At 38.6% G+C, this 23,986-nt stretch overlaps 1 protein-coding gene across 2 annotated transcripts in view; it reads right to left on the reverse strand.

Annotated features, from left to right (window-relative positions):
* The window catches only part of LOC121421111, a 63,704-nt gene extending 41,654 nt beyond the window's left edge, over positions 1–22,050 (reverse strand). For both annotated transcript variants that reach the window (XM_041615746.1, XM_041615745.1), the window contains exons 1-3: positions 21,832–22,050; positions 11,074–11,263; positions 7,252–7,514 (exon numbers count right to left, since the gene is read on the reverse strand). In XM_041615746.1, coding sequence (XP_041471680.1) covers positions 7,252–7,514; positions 11,074–11,263; positions 21,832–21,979 — 601 coding nt within the window. In that variant the 5' untranslated portion in view covers positions 21,980–22,050. The remainder of the gene's footprint in view (positions 1–7,251; positions 7,515–11,073; positions 11,264–21,831) is intronic.
* Between the last annotated feature and the right edge of the window lie 1,936 nt (positions 22,051–23,986).

Consider the following 23,986-nt stretch of genomic DNA (forward strand, 5'->3'; position numbering starts at 1 on the left):
CACATGACCAAGTTCAAAGGTCAATGAACTTTGGCCATAGTGGGGGACTTTGTTGAATTACCATCATATCTCTGTAAGTGTATTGGTCTAGTACATAAAAAGTGGAAATAAGAGCAACCAAGTATCACTGAACATCTTGTGCGAGTTATAGTAGTTTTCAAAGTCAGTGCTGCTGCTATATTAAATCGCGTGATACAGGTGAGACCGCCAGAGGCATTCCACTTGTAGGCTTAAAAGCCCACTCACACCTCAACGAATGTACGCTGACGAAGGGTGACGAATGGGAAAAAATGCACGAAATGCACGTGAAATCGACGAATTAAAATAAAAATTTCTGCCAAATCATGCGATCAATCACTATTGTCAAATTTTATCAACAAACGGTAAGCAAAGAATAAATATGGCATGCGAAGAATATCAATTTTTCGGTTCACCTCTTTGAGTAAATTGCAGCCGAAGGCGAGCGAAGGGTTGATACAACCCAATAAGACGAACGGACAGTGAGCAATGGTGCGAATATTAACGAAGACGAGGGAATAGATCGTGAAAAAAAGAAGGGGGTGATTTAAATAAATGAAGTGAATTCTGGTCAAATTTGCATAAATTTATTCACTTTTGCCTGAACCTATGCAATGCTATCCTGATCAAATCTGATATTCAGTAGGCCTATCTATGAACATTTCAATCTCCGATTAGAATAATATTTAAACTCTTCTTTGTTTATCAGTTGACGAGATGCATATAGTTAGGAAATTCATTTAAAAATGACATTGAAAAAAATTGGGTTCAAATGCATTTAGATAGTAGTTAAAGAGTTTGCGTCAGTCGAAGTTAGATTTTCGTGTAAATGGCCTGTACTCTGAACTCCGGTTTAAATTAATCCCTTGTTTAAAGCTGTGGTTTAACCATGGACAGCCAATTGGAGCACTAATCCCTTACAGTACACATTCATTTTGACATCCACATAGTTCATAATTGTCTGGGAATGATAACTGCAGTATTTTTATTCATTATGAAAGCATAAGGATACAAAATACTGAACATGACAAATATAGGCCTACAATATAAACATGATTTTGATTTTTTGACTCTATAATTTTAGAGAGTCAAAAGGGGCCTGAGCTTTCGATCCTAGCAGAATCTTCTTCGGAGGCAAAATGATAAACATATAAAGTGGAACAACCATAATATAGACCACAGACATTCAACAGCAACACTGAAAACAGGGAGACAAAAAGGGCATTAGTGAGAAGAGATGACCAATCAGGTTAGTGAAGGGGATGAAAGAAAAGGAGTATGCAGACACAAAGGGAAGTTAGTGTACTGTAAGTAAGGCCAAAGAAAGACCTCAAGCCTAGAGAGATTAAGGTATGAGGCAGTCAACATCAAACAGGATCTGGAACAAAACAGTGATAGAGGGTGTGAGGAAGAGATGAATAACAAGAGAATTAGTGAGAGGTGGGTCAAACAAGTAACAAAGAAAGGCATAATAAACTGGTAAACTGGTGCATAAGAGTGGGGGAAAAAGGAAAGAATGGAGAACAACTGATAATGTGCAAAGGACATGAGTATGTATGTAAGAGCAATAAACAAACTAAGAGAAGAAAGTGTAAAAATAAATCTGTAAGTATGAAATTGTATAAACATATCCAAAAAGGAAATGGTGTAACTGATATTGTAATCCGCTGGGTGTGAGGGGAAAAAACAGAAGACTATACAGTAGACAAAAAACAAAAAAACACAACCTGTATATTATATGGAAAGGAAGCAATAGCCTAAAAGGGTAAAAGCAAATAAGGAAACTGATGCTGTATGAGTAAGGGGGTGTATTAAGAAAAAAAACATAGTAAACATGAAAATAAGCTAAATAAATAAGTGGTAAATCTAAGAGATGAAGGGAGAGAATATATATATATATATATATATATATACATATAATAATTATTATATCACCTCAAAAAGAGAGGAAAAATTGGAGTTGAGCTTATGTGAGATATGGGAGGAAAGTAGAGGCAAAACTATGATGTAACTAATCTAAAAGAGCTGAGGGGGAAAAATGTGTGTACAGATGGAAAGTGGGTGAGAAGGATTGATCAGTCGTTCCCCTCTTGGATGTTCAGGCCATGAGGTTGGATGGTGCGAAGTCGTCTCATCCAGAACTTCTCTCTGCTAGTGCGTACTGAGTCAGGACGGATACCTAAAGATTCGATGCCCTGTAGCATCATGTCAGTGATGGAGTGGTTAGGAAGGTTAAAATGGCGGCCAACTGGAGTGTCCAGCTTTGCTGTGTTGACGGTTGATCTGTGCCCGTGGAATCTTTTCTTGAGTGTGGTCTTGGTTTTCCCTACGTATTGTACCCTACAAACTCTGCAAGTGATGAGATATACAACATTAGTGGTAGTGCATGTGATGTTGCCCTTGGTTAGGTGAGAAAGGCTGGTAGAGTTGCTGGTGAGAGTGTCGCCCTCGTGAATGTGTATTTCACATATAATACACCTGTTGCTGGTGCATTTGAAGGTGCCATGCTGTATGGGAGAACATTGGTTAGTGAGGGAGGGCAATTCAGCACGAACAATGAGGTCCCTGAGATTCGGTGGACGTCGGTATGCTAGAAGGGGAGTATCGGGAAAGGCCTGTTGGAGACGATCAGAAGTGTGTAAAATGTGGTGGTTATCACACAGGATTTTGCGGAGAGGGGGTAGATTGGGATGGAAGGTGGTCACAAGCGGTATTCTGTCGGTGGTCTTCTTGTCACTTTTAGGTTTTAGAACTTCAGATCTAGGGAGAGAACGAACTTTGTTGATTGCCAGTTGGACTGCCGTGGCCCCTGGCACAGAGATGTTTCTGCAAATTCATGGTATGGAAGGAAAAATCAGGGTCCTCGGAGCAAATACGGCGAAGTCTGAGGGCTTGACTGTAAGCGATGCCAGTTTAGCAGTGACGGGGTGGCAGCTGGGTGAGTGGAGGTACTGGTGGGTATCTGTGGGTTTAGTGTACAGGGTAGTGGTGATACCGTTAGGCTTTTTCTGGACTGTGACATCAAGGAAGTGGGTTTCCTTTTGGGAGAAATCAGAAGTGAATTTGATGGTCCTGTGGAAGGAATTGATGTGGTCAATGAATGTGTGGAGGCTATCTTCCTCCCTGGTCCAGATGAAGAAAATATCGTCTATGTAACGCCACCAAATCCATGGGCGACAGGGGGCGGAATCTAACATCTGCTGTTCCAGCTTGGTCATGAAGAGACAGGCGAATGAAGGAGCCATCCGGGTGCCCATTGCTGTGCCGAATATCTGTAGGTAGTGCTGATCCATGAAAGTGAAGTTGTCTTTTGTGAGTACATGAGACATCAGAGATTTGATATCGGATATGGGGGGACTTGAATGGCCACTGGCGGTCAAGGCTTCACATGATGCTTGGATACCTTCATCGTGGGGAATATTGGTATACAGTGAAGAAACGTCTAAAGTGCCGATGATCGCAGTCTCCGGTATCTGGTCCTTGATGTCATTGAGTTTCCTGAGAAATTCTGGAGTGTCGTGGATGTAAGAGGGTGCACGTGAGACAAGGGGTTTAATGTGATAATCAACAAAAAGGGAGATGTTCTCTGTTGGGGAACCATTTCCTGAGAGGATGGGTCGACCAGGGTTGCCAGGTTTGTGGATCTTGGGGAGGAGATAGAAGCGGGCAGGTTAATTTTAACAAAGAGCTAGACAGTGGTCTAAAATAAACCTGATTTCAGATTACGGGCTATTTGGGTATTAGGTTATTTGAGCAATATTCGCAAACACGTCTTACCTTGTGCACATGAATTGCTAGTAGTAATACGACTTGGAACCCCAAAAGGGCCAACCACTTGGGCTGAGGTAATTGTTCCCCAAAGCTATACATGATGTATAATATGGACCGAGTGAAGCTCTCCTGTTGATGTACTTCTCAGTCGGCTCTCTTCTCGACTAGTATTTTAGTCGAGAAGAATCGAGGGTTGTCGAATGAACTTTTGTCTGAACTAGGGCTGAGATGGATTGTTAAAATCGCTGTGAACCTTCCAGTTTCGAGGAAGGAGCCTGTCTGCACAATGTTTACCCCTCAATTTAACCTTGCAGTATATGCGCACCAACGAACGTAGAGGGCAGCAACACACAAGCGTGTTGCTTTTAGGAAGGTCCACTTCGCTCAGATTTTGTGACCACCTTTTCCCAGAGCACTTTTTTGGAAGATTGTAGAGTTGATTTTTTTTCGTTTGTTCAATTTTATTATTTTTTATTGATAATGAAGCCTCCAAAGCAATATGTTAAATACTATTATTTTAGTATATTTGTATTTTTTAAAAATTGTATGACAAAATGTAATCATGATTCTTGTAGTTTACGGAGCAATAAAAATACATAGACTGATGAAATTTGTGTTACCGCTCTTCTGCTTAATTTCGCTGCCCCTACCAATCTACACAAGCTAACGCCAGAGCAAAGACCGTGATGTTCTGGTCTGGCCGCGCCGAAACTTCCCCGGTCACCTGTACCTCGGTGCGCGTACTGCGCTGCGCGAATGATGTGCTGGCCGCACTGCACTGGCAGGATAATCTCGACGTGACTCGACTTTAGCTAGATATGGACTTGAAAGATATAGACATGGTCTGTCATTGACGTGGCACTATGGCGGATGAGCAACGATAAATATTCAAGGTTAGAATTTCAATTTTAACTTACAATGTAGATTGTAGTCTGAAAATCTGAAATAATTATGATAAATCCACAAATCCAACCAACATTTTGCAGTCCATCAGGCAGGATCGAATACGGCAACTACTGAACTAGCAAAGCCAAGTCCTAGTCTAACTCTAACGTTAGACCTAATATTAGACAGAAATTATCTGGTTCAGTATCGACCTATGTATATTCCGACGGGTCTTGACTTGAGAACTATCAATGGGCGAAGCTCTATGTCACATCTACTATTTTCATTCCATAATTTTCCAAAAATTGTGTTAGCATATGCATGCAGCCAACCGTACCCTACCTCAGCACCGACCGGCCCGGGGCGCCGGAGCGGTCGTGCCAGCCATGGCGCCGGTATATAGCGTACTGGATTGTGTAGGCGCATTACGGTGCAGCGAAGGTTTAATAAAGACGTATCAACGTCACGTATACTTGTTATCATATTGATATGCAAAGTCATCAAACCGTTGTCACTACTATGTAATATTTTATGAAAAATACAGGAATAAATGTTTCATATTTTTAAACATGATATTTGATGTAAAAAAAATTTCAAGCAAAAATAATGATAAAAAGAGGAAATGAAAATAAATCAACTCTACAATCTACTAAAAAGTGCTCTGAGAGGATTTCGGTGGTCACAAAATGAGCTTGTCTAAGTCCGGGTGAAATTAGCAGACTGGTTTATTTATGACAGAATTTAATCCCGGTTTACTGAAAATGTACAAAAATTTGTGACAATAATTTAGTGATATATTATTTTCGAAATGTGATACATTATTATTAAATGCTTTATATATTTTTTGTTTTTATTGTTTCAATCTACTATTGTCATTATTCATTTGTTTACTTCTATTTTGCTGTCACTCAGTGAGTGTATTGTATCGGATCATGGTTTCGTTGGCATGACTACCAAATTGTTCGCGCACTTCATTTGTATGCGCGTATCGAGTGGACCTTCCTAATAGCAACACGCTTGTGTGTTGCTGCCCTCTACGTTCGTTGATGCGCACCCCTCAATTTAACCTTGCAGTATATGCGCACGCGCTACGTACGCGCGCACACGCATAACCTCACCCTCTCCTCACACACTTTTATCTACTAAACAGTCAATCATTTATATGCAAGTGTTCAAAGAAGTCCCGACATCATCTATTTTAGTCTATTATGGTGGCGCACATTGGTGTTTGCATTACAATTCATTTGGTATGTATGTGATGAAGTGTTGTTCTACCATATAAACTGGGCAAGATAAATCCTTTCACCACTTACTAATTGAAATCATGTTGGCATGAAAATGTTTGAGTTTAATCATATCAACGAAAAAGTATAGACCTAAAATGATGAAAGAAATCCAAATAATATCTCATCAGTTCATATTACTCATTTTGTCCATTCAAGGTCAATAATTATGACTGATATTAATAGAAAGGCTATATATTTTCCTTGCTGATCTTGCATGTCATGATCTTTAATTACCTCCATCATTTTTACCGCTGCCATTATTACCTTTGCCATTTTTACCTCTGCCATTATTACCTCTGCCATTTTTACCTCTGCCATTTTTACCTTTGCCATTATTAACTCTGCCATTTTTACCTTTGCCATTTTTACCTTTGCCATTTTTACCTCTGACATTTTCACCTTTGCCATTATTACCTCTGCCATTTTTACCCGGCACCTTCAAATTGAGGATGCTGATTCATTCATCGTCTGCACCGCAAACATGGCAAACGACCACAATTATGCAAAAGTCCACACCCATGCGTGCTCTTATGTTATTTGTTGTTCATTCTTTATGTATGTATTATATTAATTTGTATTTAATCGTACCATGGTGGTGCCCCACCCACAAGTTTTGTTTTAATGAAAACTTCTAGGGGCTCACAATCCCAAGTTTTTACCTAATTTGTATATACCTCTATTATTATGATTGATTGAAATAAATTTTGAATTGACTTGATATGTCAAAGACAGTCATGAATAGTCATATTGGGTCCGGAACTGTGGGAAAATAATTTCCGCCGGGCACAGGTTCTTTTCGAAATCGAATCTAAAAACGACAAGGGGCCCATTGAACACCGCCGGAATTTCTCTCGTTTTACGAAAATGCAAACGTTAATCGAAACATAAACGACAGGTTACGGTCAGAGGTTAAACTGCTCCATAGGTTCCGGCCTTGCTAACCTGAAATTAATTCAGGAAAGTTTCCTTAAAGACCGAGACTTTCGGACTTGTGTGTCAAGATGTTTCACTATTACATTGCGATGTGTTCATTTGTTTATTTATTTCTCTTTCCTATAGTATGCTTTATATAACTGGCTTACATGACATGGCAGTAGTAAAATGTGAATAGCTTCTTTGTTACTTTCAATTGGTACGAATGATTTTCTGAATTCAGCTACGGATATTGAATACTACGCTCCATTACATTGTTAATCAGCAGTCGGGACTGAGTCAACAAATACATTCGTAAACCTCTATTTACGAGTATGCTGAAATACTTTTGACAGTAGCGAACGAAACAAATTAGTACCTTGACTACGTCGACATTCTGGAGCTCTTGTACAACCAGTCTGTGCATTGGGGCCAGGGTATCCTCCTAAACTATAGCCAATGTACCCGGTAGTCCTTGGGTCATCTCCCCTCTCGATCCTCACACAGATATACTTCGTGTCTACGCATTCGGCCATTGGGTCGGAAAAGGAGAAGTCCAGATTGGTAAACTCGATTTTTTCTGTTCTCTTCAAGTCCTGGTCTTTTTGTTTCAGATCTAGAATGTCCTCTTCGAATCCAATCCTTTGTAATAAGCAATAACACGTTTGCAAATTTGGGTCCAGAAACGGTTACAATTTAAGCAAGGTTTAACGCATTCTTTTATCTGAGCACTGTTATTCATATACAGGTTTAGACAGAAAAAATGATCGAGGTTCACTTTTCGTTCGGTGTAAAATTGTCAATAGGATTTTTTTTATAGGAGCGCCTTGAGCACCTAACAAGGTGGAAATGTGCGCAATATAAATATCCTTCATTATTATTATATTATAACAAAATGGGACATACTACATAACAATATACAGTGTGTTACTATTCGTTTACATTATAAGTAAGCCATGCAGAATTGTTAAAGAATTAAAATAATATTCATTGAAGTACAAGTAGATATTTCCTGAAGAAAAGAAAATATAAAATAGGGGGTCTGCTTCAAAAGCAACACATGGAAAATTCGGACGCCTCAAGGGACTGTTTATTTTTCATCTTGAACACCTACTTCAAGGGCGTATAAGGCCAGATACACTTGAAATAAATCCAGGTGATTGGGTAATTAGCTACGTTGTTTATTTATTGATTATGCTAATATACAGTCACACAAACTCGTACGAAAGATGCGTTCGTACGAATCTGACGGTTCTTAGAAATTCTTGGGTTCGTAGTAGAGATTCGTTCAAGCGCCCTCTAGGTGGCAAGAGCAATTGAAGGCCATCTCGGGAAACGGAATGTTTTCCGTTCTTTCACTGGCCCTAAAATTGTAACATTTTCGTAAAAATGCCTTCAACTATTCTTTCACCAGACTTAAGGCCATCTTACGATTTTTGTTGTCAAGTCATTCGTGATAGGATTTCTTTCGGACTTCATGTATACTTTGTTTGTTTCTGAAAAAATAGACACTACCGTGCCCTAATGAAAATCCACTTACCGTTCAAAGTAATTTTAACATGGCAGCAGTTCCAAGAAGACTACGTGTTTCTTGCAGTCCCCTTAAGGGGCTTTTACAATGGTTGGAGGGATCGTTTACTCACATTATATGTTGCACACAATTGCAACGGTTGTTGGCATTCGCACCGCCAATAATGATAGGGGCATTAAAGACCCAAGAGTTGCTCGTAAGATGGCGCTGTTCGAATTTCCGTTCTTAAGGCGTTATTACGGACGTCGTAAGAGCATTATATGAACAGCCTTATCCGTTCTTACGACCAATGTAAAGAATTAATGTCCTCTAGGATTCTTTCTCGATCTTCCAAAAATATTGCTTGGTCCGTACGATATTCATACGACGTTGGTACGGCCGGCTTACAAAGAAAGGGTTTTGTATAACGTTTAAAAAATCTTGGACAAAACCATCGACCGAGTTGAAACTTACGAATGGTCTACAAACGGTCTGTGTACGCTGGCATCATAGGACATATTGAGAAGGTCTTACTAAATGGTCTAACACAAGAAAAACATTCGTACGGCGTTCGTAGGCGTTTTTAAATTTCAAGGGGTGGTATTCTGAGATCAATTTTATCTCAGATAAAATATTTCATCTCCGTTAAAATCAGTCAGATAAAATACCCTTAAAATCTCTCCGAATTGGTATTCTGAGAACAATTTTATCTTCTTTTTATCTCTGTAAGACACACCTATTTTTTAATCAATATACAATTAGAAACGCGCTTTTATAGCTCTCTGATATCACTCAACCAATGGAAATCCATTCCGCTAGGAGGTGTGGCAAAGAAGTGAGATTGCGTCAATTTATTGACTTCACATACGCTTGCACAATACGCTTACGCGTCTTTCAGAGTTTTCTTTTTAACAAAAATGACAACACTCTCATCTTTTTTTCGATTATGCTAATATACAGTCACACAAACTCGTACGAAAGATGCGTTCGTACGAATCTGACGGTTCTTAGAAATTCTTGGGTTCGTAGTAGAGATTCGTTCAAGCGCCCTCTAGGTGGCAAGAGCAATTGAAGGCCATCTCGGGAAACGGAATGTTTTCCGTTCTTTCACTGGCCCTAAAATTGTAACATTTTCGTAAAAATGCCTTCAACTATTCTTTCACCAGACTTAAGGCCATCTTACGATTTTTGTTGTCAAGTCATTCGTGATAGGATTTCTTTCGGACTTCATGTATACTTTGTTTGTTTCTGAAAAAATAGACACTACCGTGCCCTAATGAAAATCCACTTACCGTTCAAAGTAATTTTAACATGGCAGCAGTTCCAAGAAGACTACGTGTTTCTTGCAGTCCCCTTAAGGGGCTTTTACAATGGTTGGAGGGATCGTTTACTCACATTATATGTTGCACACAATTGCAACGGTTGTTGGCATTCGCACCGCCAATAATGATAGGGGCATTAAAGACCCAAGAGTTGCTCGTAAGATGGCGCTGTTCGAATTTCCGTTCTTAAGGCGTTATTACGGACGTCGTAAGAGCATTATATGAACAGCCTTATCCGTTCTTACGACCAATGTAAAGAATTAATGTCCTCTAGGATTCTTTCTCGATCTTCCAAAAATATTGCTTGGTCCGTACGATATTCATACGACGTTGGTACGGCCGGCTTACAAAGAAAGGGTTTTGTATAACGTTTAAAAAATCTTGGACAAAACCATCGACCGAGTTGAAACTTACGAATGGTCTACAAACGGTCTGTGTACGCTGGCATCATAGGACATATTGAGAAGGTCTTACTAAATGGTCTAACAAAAGAAAAACATTCGTACGGCGTTCGTAGGCGTTTTTAAATTTCAAGGGGTGGTATTCTGAGATCAATTTTATCTCAGATAAAATATTTCATCTCCGTTAAAATCAGTCAGATAAAATACCCTTAAAATCTCTCCGAATTGGTATTCTGAGAACAATTTTATCTTCTTTTTATCTCTGTAAGACACACCTATTTTTTAATCAATATACAATTAGAAACGCGCTTTTATAGCTCTCTGATATCACTCAACCAATGGAAATCCATTCCGCTAGGAGGTGTGGCAAAGAAGTGAGATTGCGTCAATTTATTGACTTCACATACGCTTGCACAATACGCTTACGCGTCTTTCAGAGTTTTCTTTTTAACAAAAATGACAACACTCTCATCTTTTTTTCGAAGTCTATTTCGCATCTTTTCAAGCATCGTTTCATAGACAATATTAGTCAAGAAAGGTCTTATGAAATACTTCCTAATTGTAAAGGAATGACTTTAAGGTGTTGTTCTCAATGAATATATCATTTTTCATCATTTTTATGTCAATATTTGGAGTTAACTCATGTAGAAATATTGACGAAATCAACGTCGCGGAGATAAAATAGCCCCTACCCTCTTTTAAGTTTATTTCATTTTTTCTTCAAAGTAAATTGGGCGCAAGCACATCATCCGCGTTGCAATGTCCAGATACGCGATGGGTATGTCTACGCTGCCACCGCTCTGTTGCGTATCATCATAGATACGCAAGATAAAATTTGTACGCAAGATAAAATTTTAGATTTTATCTGAGAGATAAAATGTCATCTCAGAATACCAATTTCATTTTAAGAGATAAAATAAAATATTTTAAAGATAAAATGACATCAGAATACCGCCCTAGGGCTTTACCTTGGTCCATTGCCGTCTGGGTTGGCTGAAGCCCAAGCAGAAAGTTTCCAAAGGTCTTCTCCTGAGACTCCGGTGGTGTCCGTGGCATCATGAAACTTGATGGAAACATTGACGCTTATTTGATTGTCCCCTTCCTCTGTGAAGGTATCTCCATTTGTGATTTCAGGCCGGACTTTCTTCACCACGACATCTGTTAAGGTGTAGAAATAAAAGCTAATTTAATCCTAGGATATTGGGTGACCAAATTTATACAGTGTGTCCCAGAAAAAACGAAACCGAGATTTAGTGATGATTTATCATGACTTAATCATAAATAAAATAGACAAATGACCTATCAATGTAAAGCTTAGAATCTCCTCTTTCATCCGGTATTACTTATATTATTTGTCATTCCTGCATGAGTGAGCAAAAACACTTTGAAAGGGGATACCAAAAAGTCACTTGGCGGGCCGTATCTGTGTTTTAAAAAGAAAACCACATTCTTAAAAAGTTCAATATCTGCTCTTTAATTTGATACCTCAATTACAGAAAATGGTCAAGAAATAACAAAGTTCTGGTTATTTGAAATAAGGCTTGAATTTCAACAATTTCAGAAAATGAAGAGGTTTTACAGGCTAGCGTTCAAACTCACTCGACACTCCGTTTTGTAAACGATTAGCCATGAAGTCTTTTGTTACCGTGCGATAGCTTCTGTGGGAAACCGGTGAAAACAAGTTTATTTAATGAAATTAGGGAAATACAAGCATTATTTTGAGGGATCATAACTTTTTTATTCTCGACCATTTTCTGTTATTGAGGTATCAAAGAAAAGAGCAGATATTGAACTTTTTAGTCATGTGATTTTCTTTTTGAAATTCAGATACCCCCCGCCAAGTGAGTTTTTGGCGTCCTCTCTTCGAATTGTTTTTACTCACTCATGCGTGAATTAGGAATAATGTAAGTAGTAGTTACATTGATAGGTCATTTGTCTATTTTATTTATGATTAAGTTATGATAAATCATCGCTAAATCTCGGTTTCGTTTTTTCTGGGACGCACTGTACAATCATTTGTTATTTGATGTTCCATTTTTAAGCTTGTGAAATATATACATACTATTAGCTTGTACTCATCTTGATTACAGAATTGATGAAGAAAGTGGCCTCAGGTGCTATGTGGGCTTTTAAAGTGCCTTCCTAAAAATCCTCCATCAAAATATGTCCTGCTTTATCGATTACCATTATTTTTATAAATAAAATGCGGTTACTATATTGGTTGAGATATTGCTGCAGTTTTAGCGGTATATCGCTCGAATGATTTACAGTCACAAGTTGCATAGTCCTCTCCCGGCATTGTGTCTTTATTAGCACCATCTTTATGCCCTGTGAGTTTCCTGGTCCGCAGAGGTTGGCACCCTATCTTCACAGGACTCGGTTACGTCTTAATCATGCACAAGGTGCACTCTTGATGGTTCATTGACCGGTAGCTTCGGAGAGAAGTGAGTGTTAATTCCCTATGAAAATGGGAGACACACACGCTGTGGGTGCGGACGCCTCATTCAAAAGAATATATAGTGATCTGTTGATGTAAAATATTCGAAAAATATCATGGAATTTATGACCGTGATAGCTAATGATATTGTATAATAGGTATTTAAGTTATGTTTGTTTTTTCTAACAACAATCAAGTGGTTACGCCGAAACCCTCTTTTATTACCCATTTATGATATAGGCTTAATGGTGGATGGTGGGTAACTGATGTTAGTGATTTAGAGATAACATTGAATGTTATATGTGTTCTAATTATGCATGGTATTAACACAACACGTACTGTATGGGCAGAGGTAGCAACATTCTCCTTTAGGTTTTCCTGGTGAAGTGCAGAATGCTGGTTGACAACTCTCAATCACACAGGTAACCGTAGCGTTATCACAGGAACAGGTAGTGCATTCGTCTACGTCCCATGTTTCGCCGTGCATGTATGGTTCTCCTCGATAAACACACGGCAAAAGACCCTCACCGGAGCTGAGTGATAATAGGCACATTTCGAAAATCTCTACAACGCGAGATTAGAGTCGGGTAACTCAAAAGTTAACGATTAATCATAGACTCGAATTTCTAGATTGATTATACATTACAGTCAATACAATCAAACGTAGAAAACTGTTTTGCAATCATTGCCAAGCTTTGTGTTACAGGCCCTATAGATCTTGCTTTTCGTGTGCAAAGCTCTTTCATACGATACCAGCATGCCATACCATACCATTTGCCTGCCTAAGCTCGCGGCGGGACTGTACCTGTATCATGGCTATGACTCCAGCTGGCTGGAGACATGCGAAATGTAGATTATGACATGGATAAGAAAGTGGTTTTTCAAACAAATCGAGTACATATTGAGTAAGGAAAAACTTACCAAATTAAGGCTTAGATATAGATCATTACAGTCCATCGAATCGATATTGCATTTAATGTGCATTATTTGTGGATCACTGGCAATTGATTCCATGAGTCAGATCACCTCTCAAGTCGAATCATTTCCCATGCGTTGACATGTACACAGCATGCAACAGGCCATAAACCGTCTGAATTTGCGGAGTTTTTTTCTTTTGCCAGCACCTTCTACATGAACGATATGCCTCTAGCACACGATGTAATGGGCAGTATGTTTTACTTTTCCGCAGAAATGGGGGGTTTGCCGGGGGTACACTTCCATTGATGAGTGGATACCAGGCGCGACTATGGGTTTCGAAAAGCACCCTAAACAAGGGAAGGTCTTTTCCAGATTATGAAAATGCATCTCTCAACAAGTATTTGGGTTGTGACACCCTACAAGTAGTGGAAATAATATATCCCTTTTCAGTATTTTAATCATTGTTTCTCACACCCTCATAACGCTACATAGGCCTATACGTATACCCACTCTTTCCATTTTTACGTGTGGTCGCGCCTGGTATCCACCATTCAATGGAAGTGGGTCCCCCGGGCGGCATCTCGAGCTCTGGGAGGAACCAAATTTGGATTTGGAAAGTCGTCCTAAATCAGATATATCGCTGTTACCATAGTAGCAACCAGAATTTTGCACACGAAACGCAAATTGAATGTTTCCGTTCCAGATGCGAAACGAAAAAAATCTCATGTCACACAATTTGCATTACAGGGCGGAGTTTTACGACCATGACGACGGGCCCAAAAGTCTCTCCCAAAATGAACTACCGTTCTAAATAAGCGTACGCGTCCTCAAACGAAAGGTCGGGAATGAGGGCTCCTGAGCTACACACAGAAAATGAGAAAGGATTTTGGTTTCACTTTGATCTAATCACCAAATTTAAAAAGCATAAGGCGATAGGCCTAATAATTGATATACATTCTAAAAGAAAAAGTAAATTCTTAGATCTGATAGATGGCTCACTTTTTACTTCAAAGCTAAATATGTTTAAGCGGGAACCTTTATTAACAAGACGGCCATGCTCATTTCAGTTTCTTGGATTTTGCATTGCTCTACTATGCTAACGCATAGGCGGACCTGGCCAGGAGTCCCCCCCCCCCCTTTGAGCCTTAAAAAACAAGGACGAAACTCAAAGATAGAATAAAGAAGGGAAAAGGAGAGGAGAAAAGAAGAAGGTGAAAAATAAGAGGAGGAAGACGAGTGAATAAAATGAGGGGAAGACTTGGAAGAAAAAAATCATGTCGCTTTGTGATTTACATATCTTGCTCAATATCGAGCTTAAAATATCAAATTTTGAAGTCGATATACAAAACATATTTCAGCACGGAAATCAAATTTTCATCATTGTGTTTGATTTACAAATCTATTTTTTAATGCTCTGTTAAAATTCCTGTTTGTGAACAAATTTTCGGCATTACTCATATGGGTTTGAGATCGCATGCTCGATCTTTAATGAAAATTCGAACCTGTCATATACATAAACAAAGGTCTGGAGAAAAAAAATCACGCTTTTGTCCACCGTGTCCACATAATTTCGCTAACTGACCAGACTATACTATCTATTGTCAACGGCGGACGGCATTTGAATATTAATTATTCAGAAGGAAGAGGATCGAGGGTATTTGAATTCCAGTTCATCGTGACTTAGCCGTGAACCAGAATAGACTGGTTCTTGAGTCGCAGCCAGGCTAGTCCAGATTGGACCTTGTTGGTTGGAAGTGCCCTCTCCCAAAGCTAGCATGGAGGGCACATGTCTCCCAATCACTCATCTTCGCTCTCCACCAAGGTCCAGTACAAAACTTTGCAGTAACAAAGTTTTGTACTGGACCTTGGTGGGGAGCGAAGATGAGTGGATTGGCGCTGATTAGAGATTGGCAGACATGTGCCCTCTATGTTAGCTTTGGGGAAAGGGCATTTTCAAACAACAAGGTCCAATCTGGACTAGCCTGGCTGTGACTCAAGAACCAGGCTATTCTGGTTCACGGCTAAGTCACGATGAACTGGAATTCAAATACCCTCGATCCTCTTCCTTCTGAATAATTAATATTCAAATGCCGTCCGCCGTTGACAATAGATAGTATAGTCTGGTCAGTTAGCGAAATTATGTGGACACGGTGGACAAAAGCGTGATTTTTTTTCTCCAGACCTTTGTTTATGTATAAGAATTAAGAATGGGGTATGCTCCAAAAAATCTGGCTGCAGGAACAGTGAAAAAATGGGTGAAAATGTCAGAATTTATGAGTTCAGATTTGTCTGATGTACAGACTAGCGCTTGCGCAAAACTCAATAGCAATGCATTGTTTTACATTGGATTAGTTCTTGAATTCAGACCCTTTTTGAACAGATCTTCTGTTTGTCCTCGCATCTCAATGCACCAAATATTTAAAGCAGATGCTAAACAAGCCGAAGGGTGACGGTGGAGGGGGTTGAATGTTGGTGTGTATGTACATATTTTGGTCTTGGGGTAAAGGTGTGCAAGACACATTTTTTGCATGTGTTGGAAATTGTGTTGCCATGGTAACAGTGTATTATTGCAAAAATAAGGTAAAAATCTTGCAGTTAGAACCACTTCCTCCGTTTTTAACCGATTCTCATGAAATTTGGCACACACATAGGTCTTGAGGTGAAGATGGACTAGGCACTTTTTGTGTGTGTTTCAGAAACTGTGTTGTCATGGTAACAAAATATCATATGGCAAAATTTAGGTAAAAAACTTGCAATTGAACTACTTCATCAGTTTTGAACCTATTCTCGTGAAATTTGGCTTACACATTGGCCTTGGGGTAAAGATGTGCAAGAACCTTCTTTTTTGCATTTGTGAGAGAGTGCATTACCAGGGTAGCCACATATGATAGCCAGAAATGTAGGAAAACGTATTGTGGATCAAACTTCTTCCCCTGTTTTTAGTCAGTGCTCATAAAAATTGGAAGAAATATTCATCTTAGGATAAAGATTCATATTAAATTCTAAATGTCTTATTTGCATTAAAATGTGGGGTATTAATCACCTTCATTAATATTTCTGGGTTTGGGGGGAAGGGGCAGGATTAGTCCTTTAAATCTGACATCAAAGAAGGTTAAAGGCAGTGGCCATGAGAAACATAAAAATGATAAACACTCTTAAAAAACGCTTCCCCTTAAGGGCATACAGGCTGGAGGTACACTGGGTGAATATGAAACCTTCCGCTGAAGCAGCTCGAGGAGTTCCAACACTGGCAAGCAAAACAAAATGTGTACCCCTTCTACTTTCAACAGCTGATTTTCCAAACCTTAGTTTCACCTCCCCAAGATGTGCACCCCTCCCCATACCACTTTTATTTCTACCTCCCCATGCTCAAACCAGTCTACACGTTTGTCCCTCAGGGGTCAATGCATTTTTAAAGCTAGACATTACTCTTTTTGGGGGGGGAGTCTTTAGAAAATGACCTCATAAAAATTACAGTTAAAGGATTATGACTAGGAACTTACCCCCCCCCCACCCCCGAAAAAATAGGGGGATGATATACTTTTTAGCAGAAAATGCCCCCCCCCCTTGAAAGGTAACAAGAGTCCTTTGCACTTCTCACCATTCATTTGAAGTTTAATGCATTCTGATTTGATAAAAAAATTGTTTACAGTACCCAATTAACCATTGTTTATTTATATTCTCCTACTCAGTCTTTTATTCATATTCATATTCCGTTCCTACTCTTTCTTTTTAACTTTCACATCACTCTTGATTTTGATCTTCACCATGCCATCTCCTTCTGTTTCCTGTCTCTCTCTAAGAATACTTTTTCTGACATATTTTAAAATGTACCTTTAATCATGCAACTAATTATAGAAATATAAATATTTTAAAAAATCTCTGCACTTCTTTTAGAAATTCACTTGCAAATCCATGACTCAGTACCATATCAAAAATATACCTATGTGCACAATAGATTTTAGCCTTATATTTGCTTTCATTTATTTTTTTTCAGTATATTTCTGTGACAGCCCCTGCTTCATGCTTCAAATAATACATTGATTAATTGGACACCGGAAACATTTTTTTTTTCAAAGCAGAATGTTTGAGGCTTTAAATCAATATGCTGAAGTGTAAAGGATTCCCCCCCCCCTTTTTTTTTTGGGGGGGGGGTTAAGTTCCTAGTCGTTATGATTTCCTTTTACTCTTTATGTGGCAATTTTCTAAAGCCCCCCCCCCCCCAATAAAAATGTAAGGGGTTTTTTTTAAGAGTGTTTAAGTTCCTCATGGTCATGGCCTTTAACCTTCTATATTTTTATGTTGTCAGATTTTAAGGACCTTCTCCGCCCCCCCAAAAAGCCTATAGATATTATTGAAGGTGATTAATACCCTGCGCTATTATATGACTTTATAAAGGGGAATCAAACCCAAATAAACACTTGTTTTTAGAGGAAAATGAAAAAATCAGATAAGTTTATTGGGCAAAGTTTGAACAATATCGGACAAACCATAACAAAGTTGTGAACATATTAAAGTTATAAACATTGGTAATCACTATACCCATGAAGACTTCAAATTGACCGCATATGTGATGTCATAGTGATGTAAGAAGGCAAGGACCACTCTTCCATGTACTGGAATAATTAATTAGCTAAAATTTCTTTTTTTCAAAAGTTTTACTTCAAATTATGTCTTTCTTTCATGAGGACATAAAACATACTACCGGGTTTATATTACGGCCCCATGGAATAGGGATTTAGGAGAAAACCTAAAATCCTGATAACTAAGTGCTAGTCTTATGGGAAAGTTGTCCTTGCGGCCCCACCCCTTGTCATAATTTACATGTACTTACCCAGTTGCCAATTTGAATTAGACATACTAGTAGCCTTAGGGATCTTAATTTTAAAGCAGCCATAACTTTATTTTGCTTGTCCGATTTCTTTAAAACTTTCACCATTCTTATTTTTCTCCTTTTCCATGCACACAACATTATGACCAAGGCTTGATTCCCTTTTAATACTGAATATGAATCTTTACCCAAAATGAATATTTGTGTCAACTATTATGAGCACAGGCTGAAAACTGAGAAGTAGACTGATCCACAATGAGTTTTCCCCATATTTCTGGCTAAATGTGGTTACCAAGGCAATGCACTCTCTGACAAAAGGTTCTTGCACATCTTTACCTCAAGGCCAATGTGTGAGCCATAATTATTTCATGAGAATTGGTTCAAAACAGCAACAACAAAAAACTGATGAAGTAGTTCAAATTGCAATTTTGCCATATAATATATGTTGTTCCATGGCAACACAATTTTGGAACACACACAAAAAGTGCCTTGTACATTTTTACTTCAATACCAATGTGTGTGCCAAATTTCATGAAAATTGATTGAAAACTGATGAAACAGTTTGAATTGTAAGGTTTTTCCCCAATTTTCACCAGATAATATTTTGTTACCATGGCAACAAGATTTCTGAAAGACACACAAATATAAGTCTTGGACATCTTCTCCTCAAGATCAATGTGTGTGCCAAATTTCATGAGAATCGGATGAAAACAGAGGAAGTAGTTCCAACTGCAAAATGTTTACCTTATTTTTGCAATGATACACTGTTACCATGGCAACACAATTTCCAACACAAAAAAATGTGTCTTGCACATCTTTACCCCAAGACCAAAATATGTACATACACACCAACATTCAACCCCCTCCACCGTCACCCTTCGGCTTGTTTAGCATCTGCTTTAAATATTTGGTGCATTGAGATGCGAGGACAAACAGAAGATCTGTTCAAAAAGGGTCTGAATTCAAGAACTAATCCAATGTAAAATAATGCACTGCTATTGAGTTTTGCACTAGCGCTAGTCTACAGCGCGTCCCAAAAAAAACTATACACTTTTGAAATGGCCGCCAAATAAAAAATCTAGCACTTTGGGGAAAAAGACTCTCATATATGGAAAGCCAATGAAGTCAACTTTCAAATGACACCAAAAAGTTGGAAAAATATTAATGCTTGAGCGAGCACTGCCCACTGAAACAAAGGGTATGAAAATTAGGGTGGGCTGGAATTAGCCTTCCAATTTATTTCAGTTGTTGAGAGGCAAATCATTTCGAACTTGCAAAGTTAAGGGCGTTGTGATAAATTGATGATCAGCCTTGATCAGTTTTTATAGCTTAAGCAAATTTTTTAAGTTATTAAATTGAACTTTTATGCATGAGTGAACACAAATTACACTTTTGGAGCAGCACTTCAGCTTTATCATTTGGATCTCTTTTGGGGCAGCATTTCAACTTTATCATGGCGATCTCAGCAATGTGTTCATGGGAGTCGGCCAGTCGGGAGAATAGGAGGTGAGATAGGGCTTAAGAGGGAGGAGCAGGTTGATGGAATAAGGGTCAACAGAACATTCAGCCCCGTCCCCTCCCTCTTTCCACCCTCCCCTCCTGTTGAGAGACTGATGGCTATTATGTACGCGTGAATTAAGTCCAGAGCAGAATGTTGGTTTAATGATTAATTCTGAATTAGGGCATCAACTTTTTCCTAGCAATCATTCAATCAACAATTTATCAGTACATTAACTCATTCAATGTGCAATGTGATCAATAAAACATTCATTTTTTTCCAATAAATTATTTCATTAATCACCATAATCATTAAATTTTTTTGGTAATCATTCAAACTGACCATGTGCCACTGGTCACTTGGCAGTTAAGTTTTGAAAAGGCTTCAATCCAGGAGATGAGACAGAGAGAGAGGGGGGGGGGGCTGGAAAATGGAGGTGAAGAGGGGAGGGTACCTATGACTTTTAATTTGTAAAAGGACAAAATGAAGAGGAATACCCTTTTAACCAAGTCTTAGCATACCTCGCCCTCTTGCTTGTAACAGGTACATGTACCATCACATTACTCTGACTCTCATGAACACACTTCTGATGTCCACAAGATGAATATGCTACACTAAAATTGCAATTCCTGTTCACTCATGCAGTACATTTCAATTGAGAAATTCATGAAATTTGCCTATTAAAACCAAAACTTATCTCACTCATGAATAGCAGAACACCCTTAGGTTTGTAAGTTCCAAAGGACTAACCTCTCAAAAAACTGTATGGCTAATTCCTGCCCAGCCTAGCCAAGCTTAGTCTCTCAGGAGGAGAGAAGCGGGGGGAGGGGGTAGAGATGGAGGGAGGGGTTGCTAAATGTTCTGTTGACCTTAAGCCCATCAACTTACTTCACCTACCTAAGTCATATTACCCCCTCTTCTCCTGACTGTCATGAACACATTGTTAAGATCCACATGATCCACATGATAAAGCTGCACTAAAAATTGCAATTCATGATCACTCATGCATTAAATTTCAATTTAATAACGTATGAAATTTTCACAAACAACAAACTGATAACATCTGATCTTTAACTCACCAAATAACCTTCAACTTTGCCAGTACCAAACAAAAAATCTGAAAGAAATTGGAAGGCTAATTCCAGCCCACCCTAATTTGCATACCCTCTGTTTCAGTGGGCAGTGCTCGCTCAAGCATGAATAATTTTCCAACTTTTTGGTGTCATTTGAAAGTTGACTTTATTGGCTTTCCATATCTATAAGTCTTTTCCCCCAAAGTGCTACATTTCTTATTTGGCAGCCATTTCAAAAGTGTATAGTTTTTTTTGGGACGCGCTGTATATATCAGATAAATCTGAACTCATAAATTCTGACATTTTCACCCATTTTTTTCACTGTTCCTGCAGCCAGATTTTTTGGAGCATACCCAATTCTTAATTCTTATACATAAACAAAGGTCTGGAGAAAAAATCATGTTTTTATCCACCGTGTCCACAAGTAGGGCATGTTTGACGCTAACAGACCAGACTAGTAAATAAAGAGGTCTCAATAGGAGGTAATAATACTTTGTAAAAAAAAAATGTTCACAGATGTGGCTGCAAATCCGCCCCCCCCCCCATTGGGGAAGGGTAGATTCGCCCCTGCTAATGATAAGTGATTTGTCAAAACTCAATCACTGGATTAATATCAGTGCCCTGGTGATGATAGGAATATTTTCAATGGCCAACCACAATCTTCGCTCGCTTAATGAATACTACTATTTTCAAGAAGGGCCCTTAGTGAGGGAATTTAGGATTTGGAAACTAATATCTTTTCAGGTGGAATTGAAATACATGTAACTACTTATACACTTGTTCGAATTTTCAATTTTAAAGGCAATTGTGCCTTATATGTATACAAGTAGATTTGGTTCAATCATCAAGGGTTAAGCCTAGTAGTAAGACTGCGCAATTTTAAGATCCGCCCCTGGTGATGTGAGTGATTTGGAGATTACATTAAATGTAATATCTTTTAATTATGTATGATATTAACACAACACGTACTGTATGGGCAGAGTAAGCAACATTCTCCTTCAGGTTTTACTGGTGAAATGCAGAATGCTGGCTGGCAACCCTCAGTCACACAGGTAATCGTACCGTTATCACAGGAACAGGCAGTGCATTCGTCTACGTCCCACGTTTCGCCGTGCATGAATGGTTCTCCTCGATGAACACACCGCAAAAGACCCTCACCGGAGCTGACTGAGATGGAGATTGAGGACTCCTGAGCTACACACAGAAAATGAGAAAGGATTTTGGTTTGATTTTGATCTAATCACCAAATTGAAAAAGCATTAGGCGACAGGCCTAATTAACGAAATCACTGATATACATCCTAAAAGAAAAAGTAAATTCTTAGATCTGATAGATGGCTCACTTTTTTATACTTCAAAGCTAAATATGTTTAAGCGGGAACCTTTATTAACAAGATGGCCATGCTCATTTCAGTTTCTTGGATTTTGCATGGCTCTACTAAGCTAACGCATAGGCGGATCCAGGAGGCCCGAGCCCCCCCCCCCCCCCCCCCTTATTCGCGGAGCCAAAAAAACAAGGGCGAAACTCAAAGATAGAATAAAGAAGGGAAAAAAGAGGAGAAAAGAAGAAGGTGAAACATAAGAGGAGGAAGACGGGTGAATGAAATAACATGAGGGGAAGACTTGGAAAAAAAGTTCATGTCGCTTTGTGATTTACATATCTTGCTCAATATCGAGCTTAACATATCAAATTTTGAAGTCGATATACAAAACATATTTCAGCACGGAAATCGAATTTTTATCATTGTGTTTGATTTACAAATCTATTTTTTTAAATGCTTTGTAAAAAAATTATGTTTGTGAACAAATTTTCGGCATCACTCACAGTAGCGGACCGTGACCCGGAGGAGACAAAGCATTGGGGGCACTGCATTGTTTGTGAACAATGCCGTGCGCCCCCCCCCCCCAATGCTTTGTCTCCTCGGGGTCACGGTCCGCCACTGATTACTCATATGGGTTTAAGATATCGCATGCTCGATCTTAAATGAAAATCATAAGTCAGAAAAAATTGGAACCAGTTGGATTCGAACCTGTCATCTACTTCTTGCCTGGCTGCGACTCAACCACTAGGCTATTCTGGTTCACGGCTAAGTCATGATGAACTGCAATTCAAATACCCTCGATCCTCTTCCTTCTGAATAATTAATATTCAAATGCCGTTCATCGTTGACAATAGATAGGATATAAAGAGGCTTTAATAGTATGGGCGGCCAAAAGTGCCAAAATTAACAATTTGAGAAATATATATATACTGTTAAAAATAAACTAAAATGCAGAAATATATATAAAAATAAAGAAATTTTAGAAATAAAGATAACAAAAATATAGAAATTCACAGAATCAAACATCAGTGCAGAAATAAGGACAAACACAAAAACAAGACAATCGCAAAAAATAATAAATGATAAAAAATACGTAGATAACATGTATATTGAACACAATCACAGAAATAAAGGCTCATATATAGAAATAGAGAAAGTTTGAGAAATGTAAAGACATCCACAGAACTAAATAGAACTTCAGAAATATAGACAACCGCAGAAATAAAGACAGCTTGAGGGAAAAAGACCCACAGAATAAAAACATTTTCAGAAATATAGACAGCCAGAGAATTGTAGACAACCTCATAAATACAGAACTTAAGAAAACTTCAGAAACATAAACAACAGAAATATAGACAACCTCAAAACTAAAGAAAACTTCAGAAACATAAACAACAGAAATAAAGGCAACCTCAGAAATACAGACAACCGCAAAATTAAACAAAACGACTGAATTATAGTCCATCGCAAATAGCGCTAGCTCGTCGAAAATAAGAGAACGCAGAAATAAAGTAGAGCTTAGAATTAAAGTGTAGCTCGTCAACAAACTGGCAATGAGAGAGCGAGAGAGGGCGCAATTTCCTACGATAGCTGTGCTCTGCGAAATTCAACTTTCTGAAATATATAGCAAGACTAATTATCTGTTTATAGAATTAGTGTTCGGAATCCTGATTTCTGAGTGAACTTCAGTTGAACAGAAAATCTTTGAGGGACCATCGACATCAAATTATTGGCATTCCATACCAAAAAAAGTAAGTTCAGTTTAATTTCGTGCTTTGATCTCAGTTGTAATTGTAACGTTAG

This window comes from Lytechinus variegatus, chromosome 9 (assembly GCF_018143015.1).
Source record: "Lytechinus variegatus isolate NC3 chromosome 9, Lvar_3.0, whole genome shotgun sequence".
Lineage (NCBI taxonomy): Eukaryota > Metazoa > Echinodermata > Echinoidea > Temnopleuroida > Toxopneustidae > Lytechinus > Lytechinus variegatus.